Source organism: Rhinolophus ferrumequinum, chromosome 19, assembly GCF_004115265.2.
Source record: "Rhinolophus ferrumequinum isolate MPI-CBG mRhiFer1 chromosome 19, mRhiFer1_v1.p, whole genome shotgun sequence".
NCBI lineage: Eukaryota > Metazoa > Chordata > Mammalia > Chiroptera > Rhinolophidae > Rhinolophus > Rhinolophus ferrumequinum.
The window spans coordinates 45,976,439-45,999,850 of record NC_046302.1 but is presented as its reverse complement, the minus strand read 5'-3'; the positions used below and the strand labels follow the sequence as shown (position 1 = coordinate 45,999,850).

General features: G+C 34.3%; 1 protein-coding gene across 2 annotated transcripts in view; it reads right to left on the bottom strand.

Annotated features, from left to right (window-relative positions):
• The window catches only part of WDR7 (WD repeat domain 7), a 300,771-nt gene that overhangs the window by 174,282 nt on the left and 103,077 nt on the right, over positions 1–23,412 (bottom strand). For both annotated transcript variants that reach the window (XM_033087148.1, XM_033087149.1), the window contains one exon: positions 5,087–5,203. In XM_033087148.1, coding sequence (XP_032943039.1) covers positions 5,087–5,203 — 117 coding nt within the window. The remainder of the gene's footprint in view (positions 1–5,086; positions 5,204–23,412) is intronic.

Here is a 23,412-nt window from a genome sequence, read left to right as displayed (position 1 = left end):
TTAATATTCCAGTCACAAACTCTCAAATACCATATTTAGAAATACTCTTCTTAAAATTCTGTCAATATGCAACTAAAACTGAGTGTTAAACACTAAACAAAAAAGAAATATTTTAATTTACATTTTCATCCTCCCAATTAAAAAAAAGTACAGAAAAGTATAAATGATTTGGAGTAACATATTTCACTCAGAAAACTATGAAATCCACACTTTTATTTTCCTTAAGATCTGTTTTCATGAAAACCGAATGGGAAATAAATCCCAGTGTTCGTACTTTATAATTATCCCAAAACCTTAATATAGTAAATTTATATTTTGTAGTAGCTAATATTCTGAAGTCAAAAGTAAGGGTAGTGATCACAATTTTACAACAAACGATTTAAAATTCACACAGATCTCGCACTACCTTTTAGACTGTTAATCATAAAGAATGAGAAAGAAAAGACGTGCAATGAAAAAGTCTTATTCTAGTTTACTAACTATAAGGCTTTTGTCTCTACGCTTAGAAAGTACTTCTGATTTCTGAATATATAATGCCGTAAATTTTGTTCTTTGCAACTTATCTGTACTTGAACAGGACGAATTTCCTAGCTTTCAGCCAAAACAAACATATAAACATTTTATGAAGTTTTAGTAAATGGTAAAATGCACAAATCAATATTTAGTCTCCGACCAGATGTCCTTTTCAGCTCTAACTTAATATACTAAAGATGTTGACTTTAGTATATCAATATGCTAAAGTGTCAGTTTTATATCGATGACTTCAAAAAGATACACAGAACAATAAATATTTCATTTATATATGCGTGAATAAAATAACTGTTTAGTAATGAACACTACTTATATGTACAGTCTTATATCACAGTAGTCCTAAATAATGGCCTAAAATTTAAAGAACAAATATGTAATGATTTTTTTCTCTAAAGATCATCTCTTGGTCTACCTTTGAATGATAAGTTTGCATTTTAAATAAGAGAGGATATCCGGCAAATATCAGGCTTATGCCTAATGTTATAAGCAATGAAGGTAGACTGACATCATCTCACATTTCAAAAGAAAACCGAAATCAGCTGAAGTTCAACGAGCTTGAGAATTGTGAGGCAAGGGGAGGTGGCGCTTAAGCTCACACATAAGCTTGGGAATCAGGCAGGACGCATTCTACGTCCCAGATCTCTCACTTGTTAAGAGCGTGACCTTATAAAAGTGACCTCTCTGAGCTTGTTTCCTCATCTATAGCTGGAAAAATACTGGTATCCACTTCAAAGAAATGATGTTTAAGAGTCAAGTGTAAAGCGCGTGGATACTGTAAGCTGTCAATAGATGTTACTTTCAATTTCTCTTACTCTTCTCTATTTTTTCCTTTTCTCTATAGCATTTCTCATCTTTTTTTTTAACAATTACATTTAAGTTTTACAAAAAAATACAACAAACCCATCCAGATTCATATATCATCGTTGCTTTTGTTGTAAGCAGTTGAATCTGTCAACTGTGTTACTGATCTACTACGAAGCTGTCTTTTCTTGACAATGTCAGTGACTCTTGACCTTTATCACTGTTATGTGGTCAGTTTGTGTCCTTGCAGTATTGAACAAGAGGCAGGACACTGCAGTATGAACCTCAGAAGAATACAGTGACTTTCTGAAACAGATTCATGCAGGTCTGTGAATGAAACCCTTCAAAAATTCTTTTTAACCTGCAATTATGGGGAGGTTGTTTTCAAATGCAACATTTAGGGGATGTATAGCTTCATCCCCACTCAGAATGCCATCCTTCACCATGATGAAAACTACATAAAGATAGCTAACAAAGTCACCTAAAAGGTCTACCTTAAAAAAAATGGATTATGAGTTATCTAAAATTTTTTCTGTATATGTCAGTTTTAGTGGGATTTATTCTACTAATATAATTATAACCTCTTAATATTGTAATGAAAATAAGAATACGTTATTTACAAATATTGATTATGTATTATGTCTATGTAAATTATAATACTACAAATAAAAGCATACATACGAAAGCAAATACACAGATTTATAGTAATATTCTTGTGACTCTGAAATTATGAATAATCTAGAAACAATCTTAATGCCATTCATTTAACTTCAAAGAAAATCTACTACGTTGTAAAACAGATTTTAAATATAGAGTATTGCAAAACCTGAAGCAATGCCATTGAAAAAGTAAGTACATTCCCATGCATACTGAACAATAAAAAAGAAAAACATGGAGTAAGTTTTAATAGTTTTCTACATTAAAAATAATATTAACATGTAAAAATAGCTAATATAGCTTTGATAGGTAATTTAAAACACGTGGTTAAAGGAAAGAATTTGATGAACCTTAAGATAGAATGCTAAGTAAAACCGAGTATGTGTGTTGACTAAGGCACACTGCAGCATTACTTTGTAGAGCCGATCAATAGATATTAGCTTTAAAAAAAAGAGATATAGAAAGAAGCTGAAGCATATTTTCAAAATGACAGCAAGAAGGTTTAAACTGTTTCAATCAAGACTCAATTTTTTCTTCCCAGTTTTTCCAGCTGTTCTTTTCCAGTTAAGACTTTTCATTTCAAAGAAATTTAATTAGTTCCAATTGATCATAGCCAACGCACATGGTTCCTTACTTTTATGGAACAAACACTAACAAAGACTGTTAGGCTCAGGTTCAAGTGTCGTAAGACAACCTCCATACCTCATTCATTTCTCACCCAAAAGAAAAATTCCCAAAATGACTATTCTGCCTAGAACAAAAGCACTGAGTTATACTTCATATTTTAACTGGTATCTTGGTCAGCTAATTCTACTGAAGAGTTAAGTTCCAGATTACTACAAATATAAAATTAATACAACTATGCATATTAGCGTAACTATAGCCATCAAGTAAGAATTCACTCAAACTCCAGGCAAATATCTCTGTCATGATATAATTTCTATTTATTTTATAGGCGATATTATTAGAGCAATTCCTTAAATAACCGGGAAAAAAACAACAACAGATTTTTCAAAGTGAATGGCCAACCAGACCTGTTTTCCCTTTTGTATTTGGTTATCCCAAAATAAGATTATTGTGCTTTAAACAGGTTTCTCTCAATGCATCGGCCATATTTTTCATAATGCAATTTATATAGGATTCTAGTCAATAAAGAGAAATATGGTTTTCTTCTAAACCTTCACAAAAATCTATAGCACGTCTTAATCAAGTCACACAATCTAAAGGTAACCTGAATGATCTACAGACTGCAGCAAGCTAGTTGTTTGGACAACATGTTAAAGAAGCCTTTTTTAGTTATTTAAATTCTTTGAATATTGACCATTCTTGCCTCTAGTACCCATGGCATGAAATGAATAGATCAACTGATAAAAGCCATTCATCACATATGTTTAACTGAACTTCTTACACATTAAAATACAGTTTGCAGAGCATTAATTGACTCTCCAAAACTAGATTTTCGTTTTTAAGCTTCTTAATATTTTAACAACCAAATAAAAACACCATCATGTAGTGTAGTGCTGTCTCATGGCTTTGGTAGTGCATAAGGCAGAGCTTCAATGTACTGATTTAAGAATGCTTACTCGAATGCTCAAAAATTTAGCGTTTATTCCAGAATGCAAACTGAGTCAGTCTACCATTGCAAAGGTAACTTTTTTTTTTCCTATGAATGACACCACCACTTTTGATAGATAGAAGGCCTTTAAAATTTACAGGAAAATAACATATAACAAAACAAATATAAGAAGGCCTTTAAAATTTTACAGGTAGTTAAAATACAACCAAATATCTATAACAGCATAAAATAATGAAAATAGAATAAAACAAAAACTAGTTTTAAAAATCTGCAAATAATTTCCTTTAGTAGCTACTGAAACAAATTCCATAATTGTGAAAAGTTGAAAGTTTCTGAAATAATTTACATTCAAGGTGGATGATTTTTTTAAATCAATGAAGTGATACATTAAAAAGAATTTAAAAGTAACAAATAGTAACCACCATCATCTCATTTTTACTGAAAACCAGATGCTTCCAACTTAGTCAAATACTTATTGGCAGCAGTTGTACAGCTATGGGTTTTTCTTTTAATACAGGGTTTGTATATTTTCCAGGGAGATCGTTAGGCTCCCTCCACTTTTTCCCAGTGAATATATTTTAAAGGCATTGAGGTGGTAACAGTAAATAACACACAGAGTTGTGAAAGAAAAAAAATAACAACAACAAAAAAACCCTTCCCGTTTGTTTTTTTCTCCCTTTAATTTTAGTGGAAAATTTTAGTGATATTTTCTGGGCCTACTTCTTTTCAAATTATTGGTTACTATTAAGTTAATATTTGTTGCTTCGTGATAATTATAGCTATGTATCATCAGATTTTATATTTTAACCATCTGCACCAAAAACAAAAGGTTATCATTCGTAATACCAATCAAAATGCCTATACATACTAGGTTGTTTTTATCCTCTGTGCATTGAGAGAAATTGAGCTGAATGCACTTATAGATCCAGTAATTGGAACTGTATTAAGGCTATAAAAAGATGGGCTGAACATATGTGCTGTATGGCTTTCCTAAATTTTACTTTATGCCTGGTTTATGTGATAATACAGATAAGAATGTTCAGTAGCCAAGCAATGTAAACAACTTTTAAAAGCAGCATTTATTTGTATACTATAGGCACAAAGTGCATCTGAACCTCTCCTTATGTAGTCTATATTGCATATATTGCTATTCCAACTTCAGAATTTTCCCTATAATTGCAAAACCTCTTGTAATATAATAGGTATATTCCTCTATGTTTTCTGTGGCTTTAGTGATGATCCTAACCTCTGAATTAGAAGGTCCCCAGAAAATCAAATGCACAGCTAGCAGGTTCATTGTTACAGCAACAATAAGCAAACCTGGACCAAATAAACAGTTCTGCTTCTTTCCACTTCAAGATCAAAAAGGACGCTAAAGAGTCCTATAAAACTAAACACTCTATCAATACAAGTTTCCATCCTTTCCACCAACATATTTAGTCCCACTATAAATGACCTAAAAGCATTTTCGAATATTGGACAAGGTGCATGCAGGTTCTGTGAGGGATGTGATGCCCTTACCAGTTGTGATGTCGTCATCTACAAGGTCATGTTCTTCCTCTTGGACTTTGGCTTCTGGCCCCGTAGTGGTATCAGGAGCAACGGTGATTGTCTGCATGGCTTCTGCTGAGACCCCAGCTAAAACAAAGGGGAACCACAAGGTTTAGTTTTTAAGAACTAAAAGCAACATAGATCTAAACTCTTAAAGCTTTTTTAACTTGCTTATTGGATGCAAATGCAACACATTGTTTAAAAATACAATATAATCACCAAACTTAAGAAGACACCAAGTAATGAACCAAATGTTCATGTGTGTTCTATATTTTTATATGTTTTATATGTTTTACATATAAAGAAATACACACACACACACACACACACACACACACACACACACAGGAACAAACAATATTGACTTTTTTTCATAAGGTCTGGGAAAAACCGAAAAATGGTGCTGATGTAAATAACATTTTCACTTGATTTCTTTCAACGTTTTTACTGCGGTTACTTTAGCTAATTTAGACATAATTATGCTAAAAGAAAAAAACCTAGAAAGTGAAGGACTATAAGTTTATTTAATATTAGTTTGCTTATAATTTGGGGGCTGGGAAGAAGGATGATGACAAAAGAGGGATTTGAACCCTGGGTCAAGGTGAGAGAACTGAAATGCATTGCATAAAGAGTATAACAGATCCAACTGAAGGAATTAGATATTAGCTCAGATAATTATCATACTGAAAGAACCTAACTAAAACAGACAGGGGAACTAGATCAGGGCTCCCAAAGCTTCCATTCCGTAAAATCATCTGAGAATTTGACAGTTCATACAAATGTCTTTTCCTTACTTATCTTCCCATCCTTGATGATATATTTTGTTGCCAATTTACATTTACCACATTATTTCTAATTAGGCAATGAAGAGTCGGGTGTCTCAATATTTTTCATATGGTGATCAACAGGTATTGTTCAATCATGGAATATAAAAATCTCCCCATTGGAAATAGCTTTTGGAATTGAATCTTCTAATCAAATCTTAAGTACTTTAGTAACTTCATACATAGCATCCATCAAAATATTCTAAAAACCAAAAGCTACAAATATTCAAGAACTTCTTTTCTTCCAAGGTGTATTAACTTAAACATTTCTATGTGAAATTCAACCTTGTTGCCTCTGGTTTATGTAAGGAACCAAGACAGGAAGAATCTTAGTCATAAAACAGCATGAATGATCCAGAACTAGACCTACCAGTAGGCAGTTCCTAACAATTTAAATGTGGGGAAGAGAACACACCACGTTAGTACCACCATTTTGTTCAGAATTGCTCCAACATAAAAAATGAAAAGTGCTGGATCAATGGTGCCTGATGAATGTACGATGACAAAGTCATCCCTTTGCTGTATCATTTTGTTGCTGGGTTTTCAGAAAAAATATTAAAATAAAGGAGGGGATTACTAGAAAAAATGGTATTAAGTATATTACTTAAAAATGTCTATCAATAAAATAATCACAAAGAGAAGGTAAATGCTACATTCCTAAACATTTTTTGCTTAAATACAAAATCAAATATCATTATTCTGTATTATTAAATCAAAATATAAATCTCTGAAAGCTCTTAGTCTCATTCCTTATTTAACTCTTGGTAATTCTGAAAATGATCAGAGAAACAGAAAAAGATATTAAGGAACAGTTTTGTAGCATTTTCCTTTCCTGTAAAATTAAAAGGTTCCATGAAAATAAAGCTGGTATTTATGTAGTAACAAGTTTACAAATCCATTTAAATTGATCTCATTTAATCAGAGAGGTTAAGTGATTGCTAAACTTAACACAGCTACGAAATTCAGGAACCATTATTGACATGTAGGTCTTTTGCTATCAAACCCCAATATCCTTTTACCACCGAGTCTTTCAAGGGGTGGAGTTCCAGGGTAGGAAGTATGACAGAACACCACTACACAACCATGAGGAATTATGGGTACTGATTATTATACTGAGTATAAATACTTAGTATAAATACTATCAAGCCCTCCATGGAGTTCTGGGATTATACGAGGTAACTGTTCAACTGAAGGCATTCAATATTTTGGGACAAAGCTTAAGGAGCAAACATGTATACCTCAAAGTAGCCAAGGTAGAAAGACAAGGTAGCTATGCTGAAACTGATTCTTTGATCAATGCTTTCCAAAATAAAGTAAGGAGTATAAAATCCTTTACCTCTTGGTAGAAAAAAATAAAATACAAAAATAAAAGAAAACTACAAATCAATATCTCTATAAATATAGTCTCAAAAATCTTTAACAACATATAAGCAAACAGAATTCAGTAACATATAAAAACAATTATACACCATAACCAAGTGGGGTTTATTCCAAGGATGCAAGTCTGGTTCTACATTCAAAAATCAATCAACATAATCTAAAATATTAACAAGTTAAAAAAGAAAAAAAAAATCCTACGATCATATCAATCATTTGACAAAATTCGGCATCAATTCAAGATAAAAAAAACTCTCAGATGTAATTCTAAAAAAACCATATACAGGATTTGTATGCTGAAATCTACAAAACACTGATGAAAGAAATCAAAGAAGAGCTGAATAAATGAAACCGAAACATATCATGTTCATGGGTTAGAAGATTCAACACAGTAAAGATATAAATTCTCCATAAATTGAACAGGTTTAACATAATTCCTATCAAAATTCCAGCACAATGTTTGTAGCTATAGACAAAATTATTCTAAAATTATATGTAAAGACAAAGGAATTAGAATAGCGAAAAGAATTTTGGAGGAAAAAAAGAATAAGGTAGGAAAAATCAGTGCCCCATTTCAAAGCTTATCGTATAAAGTTATTAAAATGTTGTGGCTCTAGGTTAATAGAAGACCCATAAAAAGATGCACACAAATATGTCCAACTGACATCTGACGGGTGCAAAAGCAATTCAATGGAGTAAAGGCAGTCTCTTCAATAAATCACCTGCTACCACTGGACATCCACAGACAAAAATACGAACCCTGACCTAAGGCTCACACCTTATACAAAAATTAACTCAGAATGAATGATGGACGTACATGTAGAACCAAGAAGCATAAAACTTTTACCAAAATAAGGGAGAAAATCTTTTGAGGTCTAAAGAAGGTTTCTAAATCACATAACCAACAAGGGGTTAGTACCTAGACTATCTAAGGTACTCTGAAAACTCAACATCGATAGTCTGGCAGTTCTTCCGAAGGTTAAACACAGAGTTATCATTATGACCCAGCAATTCCACTCCCAGGGAATGAAAACCTACGTCCACACAAAGACTTGGACAGGAGTGTTCATTGCAGCATTATTCATAAAAGCCAAAGAGTTTAAACAATCTGAATGTCCGTCAACTGATGAACATAAAATATACCGCAATTTATTAATAGATTATTGTGAAATACTCTTACAACGGAATAGTAGTCAGCAATAAAAGGAAATGTACCAAGTAAAAGAAGCCAATCATAAAACACCCCATGTTGTTACGATTGCATTTATATGAAATGTCCACAACCCGCAAAGCTACAGAGACACAGGTACAGCTGTGCTTGCTAAGGGATGAGGGGGCCGGGGGGAAGGGGAGTGACACCATGGGAACAGAGTTTCTTTTTGGGATGATGAAAATGTTCTGAAATTGATTGTGGTGATGGCTGCATAACTCTGAATATGCTAAAAACCATTGAACTGTGACACTTTTAAGGGCAAATGTAATGGCACGTGTGTTATATCTCAATAAAGCTGTTTAAAAAAAAACGATTGCCTTTCTAACCTTCCAGATCAATCAAGGAATCCACACTACTTCTATATAGTTTCCTGCCATGTAGCTAAAGAAAACGAGGGAAAAAAAGGACCACATAGAACATGCACACAGTAAGAAAAGTCACCATGTATATTTCTTGCGTCAGGAAGGAGCAACGTTCAGTTCTTATTTTATTTTTTTTAATTCAACTATATTCTTGATTTTGACTATATCTGTAAATCACTCTGTTAGTCCTCAGTCAAAATTCCTGGGTTATTTTGTTACAATCAATTAAAAAAAAGATTAATTTTGGTTACTTCAAAATGATAATATATTTCATTTTTTAAAGATCAGCTAAACATCCTAACTTCAGTCAAACTGGGCCTTAAGACAGTAATAGAATATCTCTGATTCCTAACCTTTGTTGGAGGATGTAAAGGTAAGAAATACTGAGAATGAAAGACCAAATTACTACCATGAATGCTCAAATCCAAATGGTACAAGTTGTTTAAAATGAATTTTAACAGTTTGTTTTAAGGAAATGACAGAAAATTTTACTTTTGAACTTTTGGACCATAAAGTTATGGTAAAAGATGAGCAAAAAATCATTATTTAATCCTTCTAAGCATAGAAACTACTGCAAAAGAAGGAATAATAACATTTTTAAAAATTCCCAGCCATAACTTAGGTATCTCTAATGGCCGCAGTATTTAATTATATTTCTATCTTATCATAATAGGCAAACATTATAGCAGACATTCTGTAAAAGGCAACACTACAGGATAGAAATCAAATCAGTGGTTGCCAGAGGCTAAGGGTATGGCAAAAGAGTTGACTACAAAGTGTTTGGAGCACATATTTCAGAATAATGAAAATAACCCGTATCCTGATTGTGGGAATGGGAACATGACCATCCACATTTCTTTAAAACTTATAGAACTGTACGCTAAAAAGAGCCAATTTTACCAAATGAATTATATCTTAATAAACCTGCCTTAAAAAAAAAAAAAAGATACAGTCGAAGGTTCTACGTATCACTGTCACTAAAGAGAACTGAGAATTTTGAGGTTTATGCCAGAATACACTGCTATTTTCAATGAAACACAAAGACTAGGAAAAAATTGTTTTATTTTCTTCCTGGTATAAAAGAACAAAACTTTTTGAAACATAAAAATCACTTCATCACTATCCACGGTCAATAAAATGAAGAAATATTCCTGAGAAATATGAAGAACGGCCCACATAGAAAATACATGGAACCTTCAGTTTTTTACATATTGATAATCAAGATTATAAACATCAACCCATTATATGGTGGTACTTTGCTTTTCTCTTAAGTACTTGATGTAAGTGAACTTATTTGTCAAACTGTGCCATAAAATCTAAGACTTATTTACTTTCTGAGTATCCCCATAAAAGGCAGTGACGAACATTTCACAAAAGTGCAATAAATACATATTGAATAGAACTGAATACCTTCAATCTCATGACACAAATTATGTTATTAAATACACAATAAAATAATACGTTTGCTCTTGGAAAAGACATACAATAAAAAGGTACAATAAAGAGATGATAGATAAAGACAGTAAAGAGATACAATAAAAAAACATACACAAAAAATTAATGGAAAGAGGTGAAAAACCAGTTAGTCCCCAAATACAGATTTCACAAAATAAAGAAATGAAGGTACATTCAATGCCAGACAATAGGTGTCTATAAATGGGTTCTATGCTGTGACTCAGGAGAAAAATAAGGAAAAAGTGGAGTGGAGCAGAAACTGGGTAGGAGCTAAGTGTGGACACGGCAGAGAAAGGGAGTGCAGGGGTGGTGCTATGGCTAGAAGCAGAAGGAAGAGAAGGCGTGGAAGGATGGAAGGCTGTCAGGAGAGCTTCACACCATTTAGATTTCGAAATACTTAGATCACTAGTCACTGTGAGATATTATATACATACACGTGTATATACATACATACACACACCTTTCCCATTTGAATGCAATATTTTTAATCACTTTAGAAAAACATTTTTAAAAATGCAAATATGGAAATACAGTTTTCCAAATCAATGTAGCAAGGCTGCACTCGCCTATCCCCACCAGTAAAATCAGGTACACTATTCTAAATTTATCTTTCAAAAGCTTGTAAATTTCTTTTACAATCATTTTCTCCTGCTGGCTAGTAACATCTGAGTAATGATAAATAATATGAACTCAGAAGACTTCAGTGTCATGAGATTAACTTAATAATCAAAGATTAAATACTAAATTTTAATAGAGTAACATTTAAAATGTATCACTTTAACCAATACTGGAATATAAAATCATGTGAGTTCATTATAATTTTATTATTTCACTGAAGATTAGATGGAAGCAGTAAACAATACTTTTAGGACTCAGAAAGAAAAATATATACCAGAATATTTATAAATATTAACAAAAATTATATTTCTCATTCTCATAGTAATAAAGATTTCCACTGAGATTGAAAATGGAGCTAAAAGAATAGCAGGCATCTTTATTTCATCAGTTTCTCACAACTGTGGTCCAATTAAAATAAACTAGAGGCAATAATTTGGTATGAACATCCACTTTGAATGAAGTGAAATGTCACAGTGAGGAAGGGAGTATGTGCGTATCTCGAGTTTGTTTTCAGGCAGAAGGCTTGAGTTTATTGGAAGCAGATCTCTGCAGTGACTGACCACATTCCCCGCAATCCAATGACAGACAGACGGCCTGCCTCGCATTAATTCACTTCACACCACTTGTATCGATCCACAGCCAGTTCCCTAGTCTCTCCGCACACATTGCCTGTCTGGCTGCCTACATTCACATCAGCACATACACACAAAGGCCAGAGAAAGATAACCTTTTGCTTTCCATTAAAGACACAGTATCCACTTTTCCTTCGGCAATAGGATAAAAAATATAAAATATAACAGTACAGATGTCTCAGAGAAACATCTTCCTGTACGGAATGCTGAGGGTATTTATCCCTTATCCCAAATAGAGATAATTGCAATTTATCAAAAAACAAGTTATTTTATTAAAGGCCACACACCAATTACAGAAATGAAAAATACAGTTAAAAATAAGCAAACCGTCTTCAAGCTTGAATAAGAATGTAATTTGGTAATGCATTTCAATAGTTATTTTTTAAAGAAATGAAATACATTTTTCCTAAATAGCATTTTGATTTTTTTTTAGAAAACTGCTGTCACATTAAATGTAATTATAAACAATTCTGAAAACAACAAAAGAAACATTTACTGAAAACTGCACAAGGAATAGAAAAGACAGGAAGTGTACTCTATCAGCAGAATATTAATGTAGAAGTATAAAGCTTTATTATTCCTCTTTCCCAACAAGAACCTGAAAAGGGTCCATGGTAAAAAAAAATCACATGTAATATTTTTAATTCATTGCATGCACTTTTTCAAAGATTTCTTTTTGATTTGCAGGCTATGAGCTGACTCAAGACCAATTTTGGTTTCAGAAGACACAATAAAACAGAGATTTACTGTTCAACCTACAATGTGTTGAGAAACAAAGGCAAATCTGTCTTAACACACAACTCTACTAAAGCATGAACTTAAAATCATAACCTCCGGCTGATTTAGAAACCCAAATTAAAAGCAGAATTCTATATCTCAGAACTGAGCAAAGTATATTCTCCTGGATAAGAAAGTACCTTTGAAACCCTTTACGGATTTTCATTTTTTTGCTAGCATTACCGAGGCAGATGTTACACCACCAAGTGGTAACGAAGCAGTGTGCAAAATAAATAAATAAATACAGTATACTAAGCATGTAGTTCTTTATAAGTAACTTTAGAAATCAAAAGAGAAACTGATGAAGGCTGCTAAAGCTAAGGATTGCTTCAAAATAAGGAGGTCAAGATTTGGCTGGGCCTCAAAGATGAGAGAGATCTGACTAAGAGCGTCTGGCACTGCCAGAATGAATGAAGCAAAGCTATTAGAATGATGAAGATAGGTAACCATACAGAGTCCCCTCGTTACCTTACACGCTCATGGAGAACCCCGGCTACTATGTGCCCAGCCCATACCAGGTGCCGGGGACACCAGGTGAGAAAGGCAGAGATTGTCTTAGCTCCCAAGAAGCTCACATGTGAGATGAGGCCACGGGGACGCATAACGAAATTTAAGCATGACAAATAATGTGATTTGTGTTTTAGAAAGATCTCTCTGTGAAGAATGATTTGGAAGGACTGAAAAACTGCGGTAGCAAAAGGCCAATGATTTTCAAACTACGTATACTACTTGGAGCCTTAGGAGTTCCCCAGAAGTGCCGGCAGGAGAAGGGAGACCTCCCAGATCCCATCTTTGCCTTTTCATATGTGGGTGTGTGTGAGTAGGCACACGCGTGCACGGGCGTGCACACACACACACATACCGTATAGAAGTTTTCATTTGAAGAAAGGATACCACTGTTTAAAAAATGTGTGAAAACCACTGATCTTGATTTAAAAAAAAACAAAGACAGTATAAATGGGGAGAAAATCAAGACACATAAAACATATAGAAGGAGAGCTCTGAAGACGGAAAAGGATAAGAAGGGAAGATTCATTTCATCAACTTTTTTTTCAATAATGGTTATGCTCGGCAAAGGCGATAAAAATGAAGGGGAAAAATAAAGGACTATGAACTATAGAAACTTATAGCCATGTGGAAAACAGATTTATAAGTGCATAAGTGAAAATCTACTGTCCATTTGAAGAAAAATCAATGAACTCTGCTTGGGATGGGGTAAGAGAACACATGTCAAAAACAACCTCATGTGGAGGAAATAGTTGAGCTGGGTCTTCAAGTACATATGAAAATTCACCATGGGATGACACTAAGTGAAGAAAATTCCAGGAAGACAGGACAATATATTAAAGGACCCTGATGTATCTACAGAACTGGGTAGCAGAAGCATAAGAAGTATGAAGAGAGGTGAAAGTGAGGTTAAAAGGATATTTAAGGTCAGAGCCCTAAAAGCAATGAGAAACAGGGTGCTAACAGAAAAAATGAAGCAGAAAAGGAATCTGTTTTTCTTTTCTAAGGCTCCAGCATGGTAGATGGAGAGCAAGTCAACAGGTGGTAAATAAAACCACAAGACTGCTGGGGTTGGTGGCTCTGCAATGACAGTAAACAAGAACTTGAATAACTTGAGATTTTAGGATAAGTAAGAAGAACCCCATAACTTCTCTTTCTCATCAGCAGAATAGTCCAGGAATTTAGTTTGTGCAGAGTTGGAAGCAGCTGTGTGAAGACAATTATGAAAGTATAGAGTTTGAGCTATACCTGTCGACAGTCCCAGAGAGGCAACCAATGAAAAGCAGTAACTTCTGGCAACCCAGCCAAACTGACTTGCATCCTTGTATACAACCCACTGGATACAAGATAAAAGACAGTGATACATTATCTCTTAAATTCAGTGATGATATAAGGGGTATAGTTCAGCACAGCACCTGGGATGCAGTAAGTTCTCAATAAACAACTATTCATATCATTGCTGTTGCTTTTGTTATTACTAATTTTGGCTCATTAATTTATTTTTCTCTAGAAGTACTTTACTTTCCTCAACATTCAATATTCAACTTTTATCCTGTTTGACAGACCTATTTGTCTTTCTTAAAACTGTTATTAAGCATCATTTCCCTCCTTTTAGAGCTCCATTTCCACACTTCTATTACATCTGTTTATACATAAGCCAAAAACACTTAGAGCAAATATTTACATTTCAAAGAATCAATATATTGTACGATGACTTGTTACTGCCAATTATGTTATTTTCAAATATCTACACACACACACACACACACACACACACACACACACACACACACACAGAAGTAGGAAAGCTTTTGACCTCGTAATCTCTTTACACAGAATGCATAATTGATTTGAAAATTAAGACACAGGAAACCTTGTTTTAATATCATCCTAGTAGATGACACATTTAATTGGCAGCTCTAAGATCACATTTTAATGCTAACATTATAACATCACATTATATTATAACATCACATTAATTATAACATCACATTATAATGCTATAATACCTGATTATTCATTTGTCAAAACCCAAAGACTAAACTGTACTGCAAGCCAATTTAAAAAAATGAATTAACCAGAATGCCAGGGAACCCAGGATGAACTGTAGACCGTGACCAAATGACTATATTATAAACGTATAGCATAACCTCACTGAAGGGTATAAAGAAAAAAGTAGCTGACCTAAGGAACTGGAAAACAGCTAAACTACTGCTTACTGTAATGCTAAAGACAAAAAGAACTGTATACCAACACTGTATTCTAGTTGGTAAACTGATTTTTTCACAGAGATACAGGTTAGCAATTCTAAATTACTTTTTATGTCTACTAGGGTTGAAAAACACAGGTACATCTATTATAGATGAGAATCAGGTTTCTCACATAGAGAAAGAAAATACAAAGAAGCAAAAGGAGAAGACCAGACTGAAATCCGGTGGTGGTGGATTAAAATGGGAGACAGTATGAATTCTTACCTATTTTAACATATACGGCATATATGGAGAGAGAGGCAGACACAGAAATAGATATTTGGGTATTCCTTGGTCATGCACAGATATTATTTTGCAGTTCTGCCCAGGGAGGGGTCTGGAAGCAATGAAATCCCAGTAAAACAAGCATTTCTAGCACCCAGGTCTTAGTTTCTAATACTTCTCTTCCATTAGAAGGAACCAGAGAACCTTGGGAAAATGGCTGATTCTAGGACTGGGGCAAGGAAAATACAAGATGATAAGGAAGTGCTTTAAAAAAAAAAAAAAAGATGGGATCACATCAAAATGACACGGGAGCCAATTTAATAGATTTCCCTATGCCCAATGCTAAAACAACCTGAGCCACAAATTGGCATTACAACAGGTCTATCCCTCAGTGGTGCTTGCTAAGGGCTTAGGGCTCGGTTACTTCGGGACCAACGTTAGGGTCCTCGACCTTGGCCCCAAGATTCCCATGCAGGGCTTACTGCATGTATTTATTTTTCTGCAGATTGGATGGCTTCGTTATCATAACAAACTACAAATTATGTCTCAAATATAAATAAATATTCATGCATGGTATATACAGAAAGAAGTAAAATGGTACACCTTAAAGTACACTAAGCAAGCAGGTGCATGAAATATATTTACTTCAGCCTGGAAACATGACAAAATGGCATCAAACTACTGAAGATAGAAGCATTCATACACTGTAATGAGCATAATGCATCTACAGAAGCATATCATTATTCCACATTACACTGATTAAATCTCACAATTCATTTTAAAGACTATTCATATCTAACTAGTGATTTACAGGAGGATGGAAAGTTGAATTAACTAAGGTAGCACCAATCATTGCCTCTGGCAGAGCTTTTAAAGAATTAACTTGCAATCAAAGTTCTAAAAAAAAAAGAAATGAAAAATGAATGAGTTCTAAGATAGAGGGAATACTATGATGTGCAAAGAATATAGACTTCCATTTTATAACCCAATCCCACAAATAAAAATACAACTTCAAATGTTTTTAAATTAGGCAGCGACTCTTAGATTAGAATTCAAATATATCCCCCCCAGTCTGGTGGCGGGGAGGACTGAGGGGTGAGGAAGTACCACGAAAGGAAGTACAGAATCACTGAAAACATACTATCATTAAAGAAACTTGAGATTAACAAAAGTAGATCAACTTTCTCTTTCAGAGAATGTCAATAACAAAGAACTACTTGTGTGCTTTAAAGAGGTTCGGTGAATGGCTCCGATCCACTTGATGTCATGAGAATCCAGGGTACCCGATATTGCAACCGCTCCACCCCCACCAGTAGTTCCCCTTGGGGTGCATCACAGCACATCTTAAAAACATGTTTAAGTTTTTCAACATAAATAGGTGTATATCCACACTTTATCAGACTGGCTTACACATTCTTTTCAAATGCTCTTTACTTAGGATGACGACGATGGTGCAAATAACAGAGGTCAATATATTAAAACATATAATGCTTGGACTATACCAAACACTGTCCTAAGAAGTGCTTTACATACTCGGATTAGTAACACTTCACTAAATGGTGTACGAAACATATGTACAACTATGTTCCGTCTTAATGTTTCCAGCTCTTTTATGACCACAGCACCGAAAATAATTTTGAAGTATTTCATTATTTAATTAGAATAGTGCCGTGCTGTTCCATTTACCCTCATTTACTTACATTGCAAAAATAGAAATTTTAAATTTATGTAAAATTAAAATGGACTTACAGAGTTTAAACTGCTTCCACCTTTAAAAAGAGTTTTATTAGGATTGCCCTCTGAATACATCTCTTTTACATGAAGCCCCTGATTATTTTTCATGTTTCCATGCCACTGGCCTTGGTGCTGCTGACCCTCTCTCAGTTCTGTACAGTCTCCAGACTATAGCTCTTACCACACTGTTTTATTGCTCATTTGATGACCTGCCTTCCTAATAGAAAATAAGCTCCTTGAAGACAGGGACCAGGACCATCTCGTGCGTCATTATAGTCCCCAGTGCCTCCAGCTTAATCATAGCTGCTGAATGCGGGAGAGAAAAGAGGGAGGAGAGACTGAAAATATGATACACAGATTGATGAGCAGGTTTACTTTGTTTTTAATCTTTTGTTGTTTGTGAAAGCAATTCTACAAGCACATATGCAGAGCGTTCATAAACAGAGTGTTAGCACGTGCCCCTTGTAGATCTATTTTACATATTCTTAGTACAAATGAAAAAGCCTACCATACAAGTTATACAATGCATATCTTAAGACAACTTTTTTCCCTAAAACAACAGGGACTACTAAATGCAAAGATAATCAACTAGGTGACTTCATTTTATATAAATACCACTGAAAAACACTATCTATGCAACTGCTGTATTATCCTCAGTCACATAAGCCTATGCACTCTATCTCCTAGAAATGTAATTGGAGAGAAAGCAAGAAATTTACCATTTTTAATGACTCTAGCCCAGGGTTTTTTAGCCTCATCACTATGATACTTTGCAGTGAACAATTCTTGGGTGACGGTGGGGGGAGGGTTCTGTTTAGCAGCCTCTCTGGCCTATAGCCACCAGATGCCAGTATCGCACCCTCCCCCAGTTGTGACAAAGATGTCTCCAGGTTGTTGCCAAATACGGGGGTGGAGAGTGTGCAAACATCACTCTGCGTTAAGAAGGACTGCTCTAGACGAATGATTCTCAAAGCTCCTAGTCAAAACCTCCAAGTCAGGTGAAGTGGGATATATTTTATCCAAAAAGATCGTATGAATATCAACTTACCCTTCCCCTACCCTATCGCCACTGTTGATAGAAACATGATGTTCCCACATGTTCCACCAAGGCTGACTGAGGTCCTTTCTCCAGATAGTGATTATCTAATTACAATTACATTTTCTATTATAACACTAAAATAAAATCATTATATCCTTTAAAAATAAAATACTTTTAACCAAGGAAATATTACCATCTTTGATCCATTAATAAATCAATCACATAATAGATTATAAAAATATTTCCAAAATTACTGTATATTTCCCTCAGTCATATATATAATAAAAGTGATGACAGTGCCAAAAAGTGGTAGAAAAAATAGAAAAAGGAAAATTTATAAATACAGTAGGTTTGAAGAAGCTACAAATGTTCAAGCGGAGATGGAGACCATTGAATCAAATGGGGTCTCGTTTTTTAAAAAATATCCAGCATTTACAACAATGTCATGTTCAATGTATTTGTACAACACAATTTGGTCAAATGACTTAACATTGCTTCATGTTTTAGCTGGTATATTTTTAGACAGATTGATAAAAGTTTATTCTGATGAATTCCCAAGATGGGATTGTTTCTTTGGGAATGGGGAAGTCTAAATGAAAAGATATGGACTCTGAGAATGATTACCAATCTGGTAAAGAAATTTGAATATATTAATAAATTTAGTCTTCAAAGAAGAATCAATTGCTTCTTCCCCTTTTCTTATGTATCCTATTTACATCTGTCTTATGGCAATTATATTTTTTAAACTGTGTGGAACTAATTAATCACCTATCAGCAAATGAATCCTTAAATTTTCCATTTATTGCCAATAAAGTATTAGAAGGAGTTTTCTTCTGCATATAAGATTCCAGTACTAAGATTCAAGCAAAGGGAGGTGTCTTCAATCCTTAGGACTGCAGTTAGTTTCATTTCTTTCCTCTTTCTATAATTAAAAAAACTACACACACAAAATACTTCAAACTACTTTAAGAACTACAGAAGAAAATTTGGAGATGATCTTGATTTTTTTTTAACCTTTTCTTTTCATTTCTTTCCATTCCATGCATTTCCCTCCAGATCACTCATTAGCACATTTAAATCTAATAAAATTAAAGAAAATGTAGATATACCTACCACAGTGCATGGATTACCACAGTACAAACTTCCTAATTTATTCCACAAACAAATCACAAGGAAAAGGAAAAGAAGAGGAGTGAGGAAGCTGGAGACAAGTAGATAGATGATAGACTGATTGATTGACTGACTGATTGATAGGAATTCTATAGATTAAAAGAAACGTAAGAGACATATAAACCAACTGCAATATATTGATGTTTATTTGAATCCTAAATTGAATAAGCAAACTGTAAAAAAAAAAAAATTATGAGACTACCGGAGAAATATAAACACTGAGTCATTAAATAATTTTAATTGGGTTTTTTTTGGCATTCTAATGGTATTATAGTTTTTATTTTAAGAAAAGAGTCCTTATCTTTTAAAAAACAAACTGAGATGTTTATGGAAAAAGTGATACTGTATCTGAGAATTGCTTCAAAGTAACGTCAGGAAAGGGTTTAGAGGGATACACATAAAAGACTGCCCACGAGTTAGCAACTGTTGAAGCTAGGCAATAGGTACATGGAGAGTCATTACATTACTTTTATGTACGTTCAACATATTCCACAATAAAAAGCTTTAAAAGCCAAATAGCAAAACACATACATCTTTTATCCAAAATTAGTCTATAAAGTTATATTTGACATTCAAACAGATCATTTCACAAAACATCCTGACATCTCTATGCAGCGATCCCAAGAAGAAGAAAAAAAAAATTTACTGATTAGTAGTAAAGGTTAATACAATTCCTTTGAAATAATGCCCATTTGATGTGGTGTTTTCCCAAACCCCTATCCCTCTAACAATCATTACCGAAACTGTTTAGCACGTAATTAGTAGAAAGAGGTAAGCCTGCTTTTTGTAAGAAGCATTTCAATATGGTCTGGCCAAAAACAAACAAAGAGTAAATCATCTGTGTTATCCTGCTCATGCACTTGAATAGTCAACTTCAAGAATGAGTATTAGTTTTGCATCGATCATCCCACGCACACTGCAAGGCCACATGGAGCCAATGATAAAAAGGGGAAGTAAGTATGTGCAGAATTACATATGAATTCTTCAACCCAAAACAAAATCTCTTGTCAAATGACTTTTTAAATATTTAGTACAAAAAAAAATCAAAATTCAAATAACATGCTTCTTAAGAAGGTATACAAATCAATTCACTGATTCCATACAGACCATACCACAGAAACATTACCGCACTTACTTTGGGGCGGGGGTGGGGGTGGGGCCGGGGGAGGATATCTAAATCGACGGACTGGACCTCACCCGATGATGATGATTTATTAAGTCACATGGGCAAAAAGTGATTATTATAGAGGTTTTTCAAGTGGACCATGACTATTAAAAGATGACTGAATATATATGAATCTCTACTCACATTATACAATTATACTTATATAAGAACAAATAAGTTCTATAAAACCAGACCGCTGGCCCATCCATATCTGAAAGGTTAGCACATTTTAAATCAAAATAATGAAGTATATATCAAACATTATATAGTGTGTTCAAAATTGTCTCTGTGCTTCCAGGAGAGAACTATTGCAAACAATATTTGAAAGCACACAGTGTGGCAGCACTCAGCGAGGTACAAGCTACTATGAAGCTCCATTAAGAATAGTCATTAGCTGGAGTAGCCGCAAGAATATATTCTGTAGGCTGCCATAAAGAACCATTAGGGATATTTGGTTTTCCCCCCTAAAGCAAGGGTCAGACTTCAAAACAAATACTATCAAAGTCAGAGGAACTAAACTAGAAGTGAATCTCCTAGTTCTGGGTGGTGGGTCGAGGACTGGACATTTGTAGTAAGACCTGCTAGCCACCCTCAGCAGAGTCAAGAAAAAGCCTTCTTCACTTCACGCCTGAGTTAGAAAGGTATCTCAAAATATGAATTTACGTCTTTGTATCTTCAAGCTATGCCAGAAATTGTTTAATGTTTAATAATTAGAGGGATGTAATTTCAGTATATGTCTTAAAATCAGCAGGAATATTCATGTATTAAGAACCAACCCTCCTTGTCTGTTTCCATTCTCCAAAAGCCAAGTGTTCTTTAGTCCAAGTAGACATTTCAAATGTAAGTCTCATCGTCTTTCCCCAGTAAAATGTAAAGTCCTTTCATAAAAAGAAATTACAAAAAAGGACTGTGATTATAGCAGTGACATTAACTGTAGAAACAATCTTTTTTAAACGACAAGCAATGAAATAGGTGGTTGTGGTGGTTTTCTTTCATCTCTAAATCAAGCAAGGAAAATCTTTTCAAGGGATAGGTAAGTTTTATAGGACAAACACAGAAAATATGTACAGAAAAATTGCAAAAATACTAAGTACTGTTACAGATGACTGGATTGGCATTTAACAGGCTGAAAGAAACCAGATCAATCTCAATCTTGCTGAGGTCAATTCGGGTGCTCAAACCAATCAAACAAATTTTTTTCTTTATGTTTGTGTACTAGAAGTGCTAAAATATTAACCACGTCTGAAAATGTCATGGACAATGAAACCATTTATAAATATTAAAACACATTTAAAATACTATCTGTATCAAAATCTGCTTAATAAAAGTAGATAGTAGATGTAATAAATCATTAGGACAATAATACTAAGTAAAAATTAAATATAAAATACCATACTTTCCCCAAAAAAGCAGGGAAAAGAAGGGAGAATGAATTAAGCAAAGATATTTTAGTATAATTTGATCATTTTAATCCCAGAGTTTATCAATCACATGAGAACAAAATATACTGTTAACTATTATATCAAAATACTACAGGTAAAATAGGTTCATATAATTTTCTTACAATAACTTTACTGTTTTCTTTCCAAACTCTAAGATTTATTCTGTCACATTGCAGATCACTATCCTTCAAACCAAAATATTAAAGCAACACAGTCACATATAATATCCAGTCAACAGAAAGAGATAATAAAATTAGAAATGCGGTATAAAATTACAGAAGTCTCACTTCCAATCAAAATTGGATTCATTCAGGCACATTCAGTGTCTAAGATTTTTAAAATCACAAGATTATCAATTCAGCTTTTTGCTCTATAAAAGCAAGTTGAACAGGACTCTGAGCATCTGAACTGGAATAATCTTACTAAAGAAAATTTATATTTAAAAGCTTACTAGACACTTGTTCTATTACAAAGACATGTTCCTGTATCCGTGTGCAATGTTTTGTAAAGTACTTTATTTCCATTAGCATTATAAATTTTCGTTCTTCAGCAAATCAGCAAGAGACTAATGGCACAAATCAATATCATACTCTTCATAGCAACTAATATCGGGTCATTTATTACAGCAAAGGCCACTAGACCCTCAGCTAAAGGTATGCCAGGCATTTCTATTTGAACGCCATTTTTTTAAAAACACTGTGTCACAGGTTGAATTTCTTTTTTTTTCTTTCCTCCCCCCATCCCTGTCTCTCTCCACAGCTGGCTGCTGGGTGCTTTGTTGCTGGATGGTTTTGGGAGCAGGCAGGGTGGGTGAGGTTTTTTGTTTGTTTGTTTGTTTTTTAATAAAATAGTCTTCATGGGCTCTAGTATCTTCAACTAAAGCGCACAAACACCTCAGAGAAAGCCAGCCACACCTCCTAGGGGCCTTGCCACCAACTGCAACTCTAGAAGAGGTAACACATTTCTGCTCTGAAGGGAGGGAGATAAGGAGACTTGTGAAAGAGAAAAAGAAAGGGGAATAAGAAAACTAAAATTATTTCCAATCCTTTCAGCTCCAGAAGCTTGTCCACAAGTGGTAGCTGATAGTCCGGTCCCTCAGTGGAATGAGGGGGAAAGAAGCAGGAAAGGAGCCCCACGCTCGATGGAATCCCAGTTCCTCAGAAGGAACAAGTCATTGGATTTCCTTACGTTCCACTCCTTGCTTTGTTGCATAAGGTGGAGAACTGTCCCGGGGCTCCCACTGATAACCTGCAACCAGACTGTGCAACCAGACTGTCCTCACAGTGCCTCTTACACAGAGGACTCTTCCTGGCAGCAGGAAGTTACCTGCCCCTGTGGAGTTCCTCCCCTACAGCAGAGCTTCCTGTTTATTGCTTAGAAGTAAAGTCTAACCAATTGATCCAGTAATGCTTTCATTTTTAATTTACCACTTCTCATTTCTAAGACTTGTAAATAGGACACAAGGAAAATTACACGAATACTAAATATCACCTCAAAGAACTCAAGT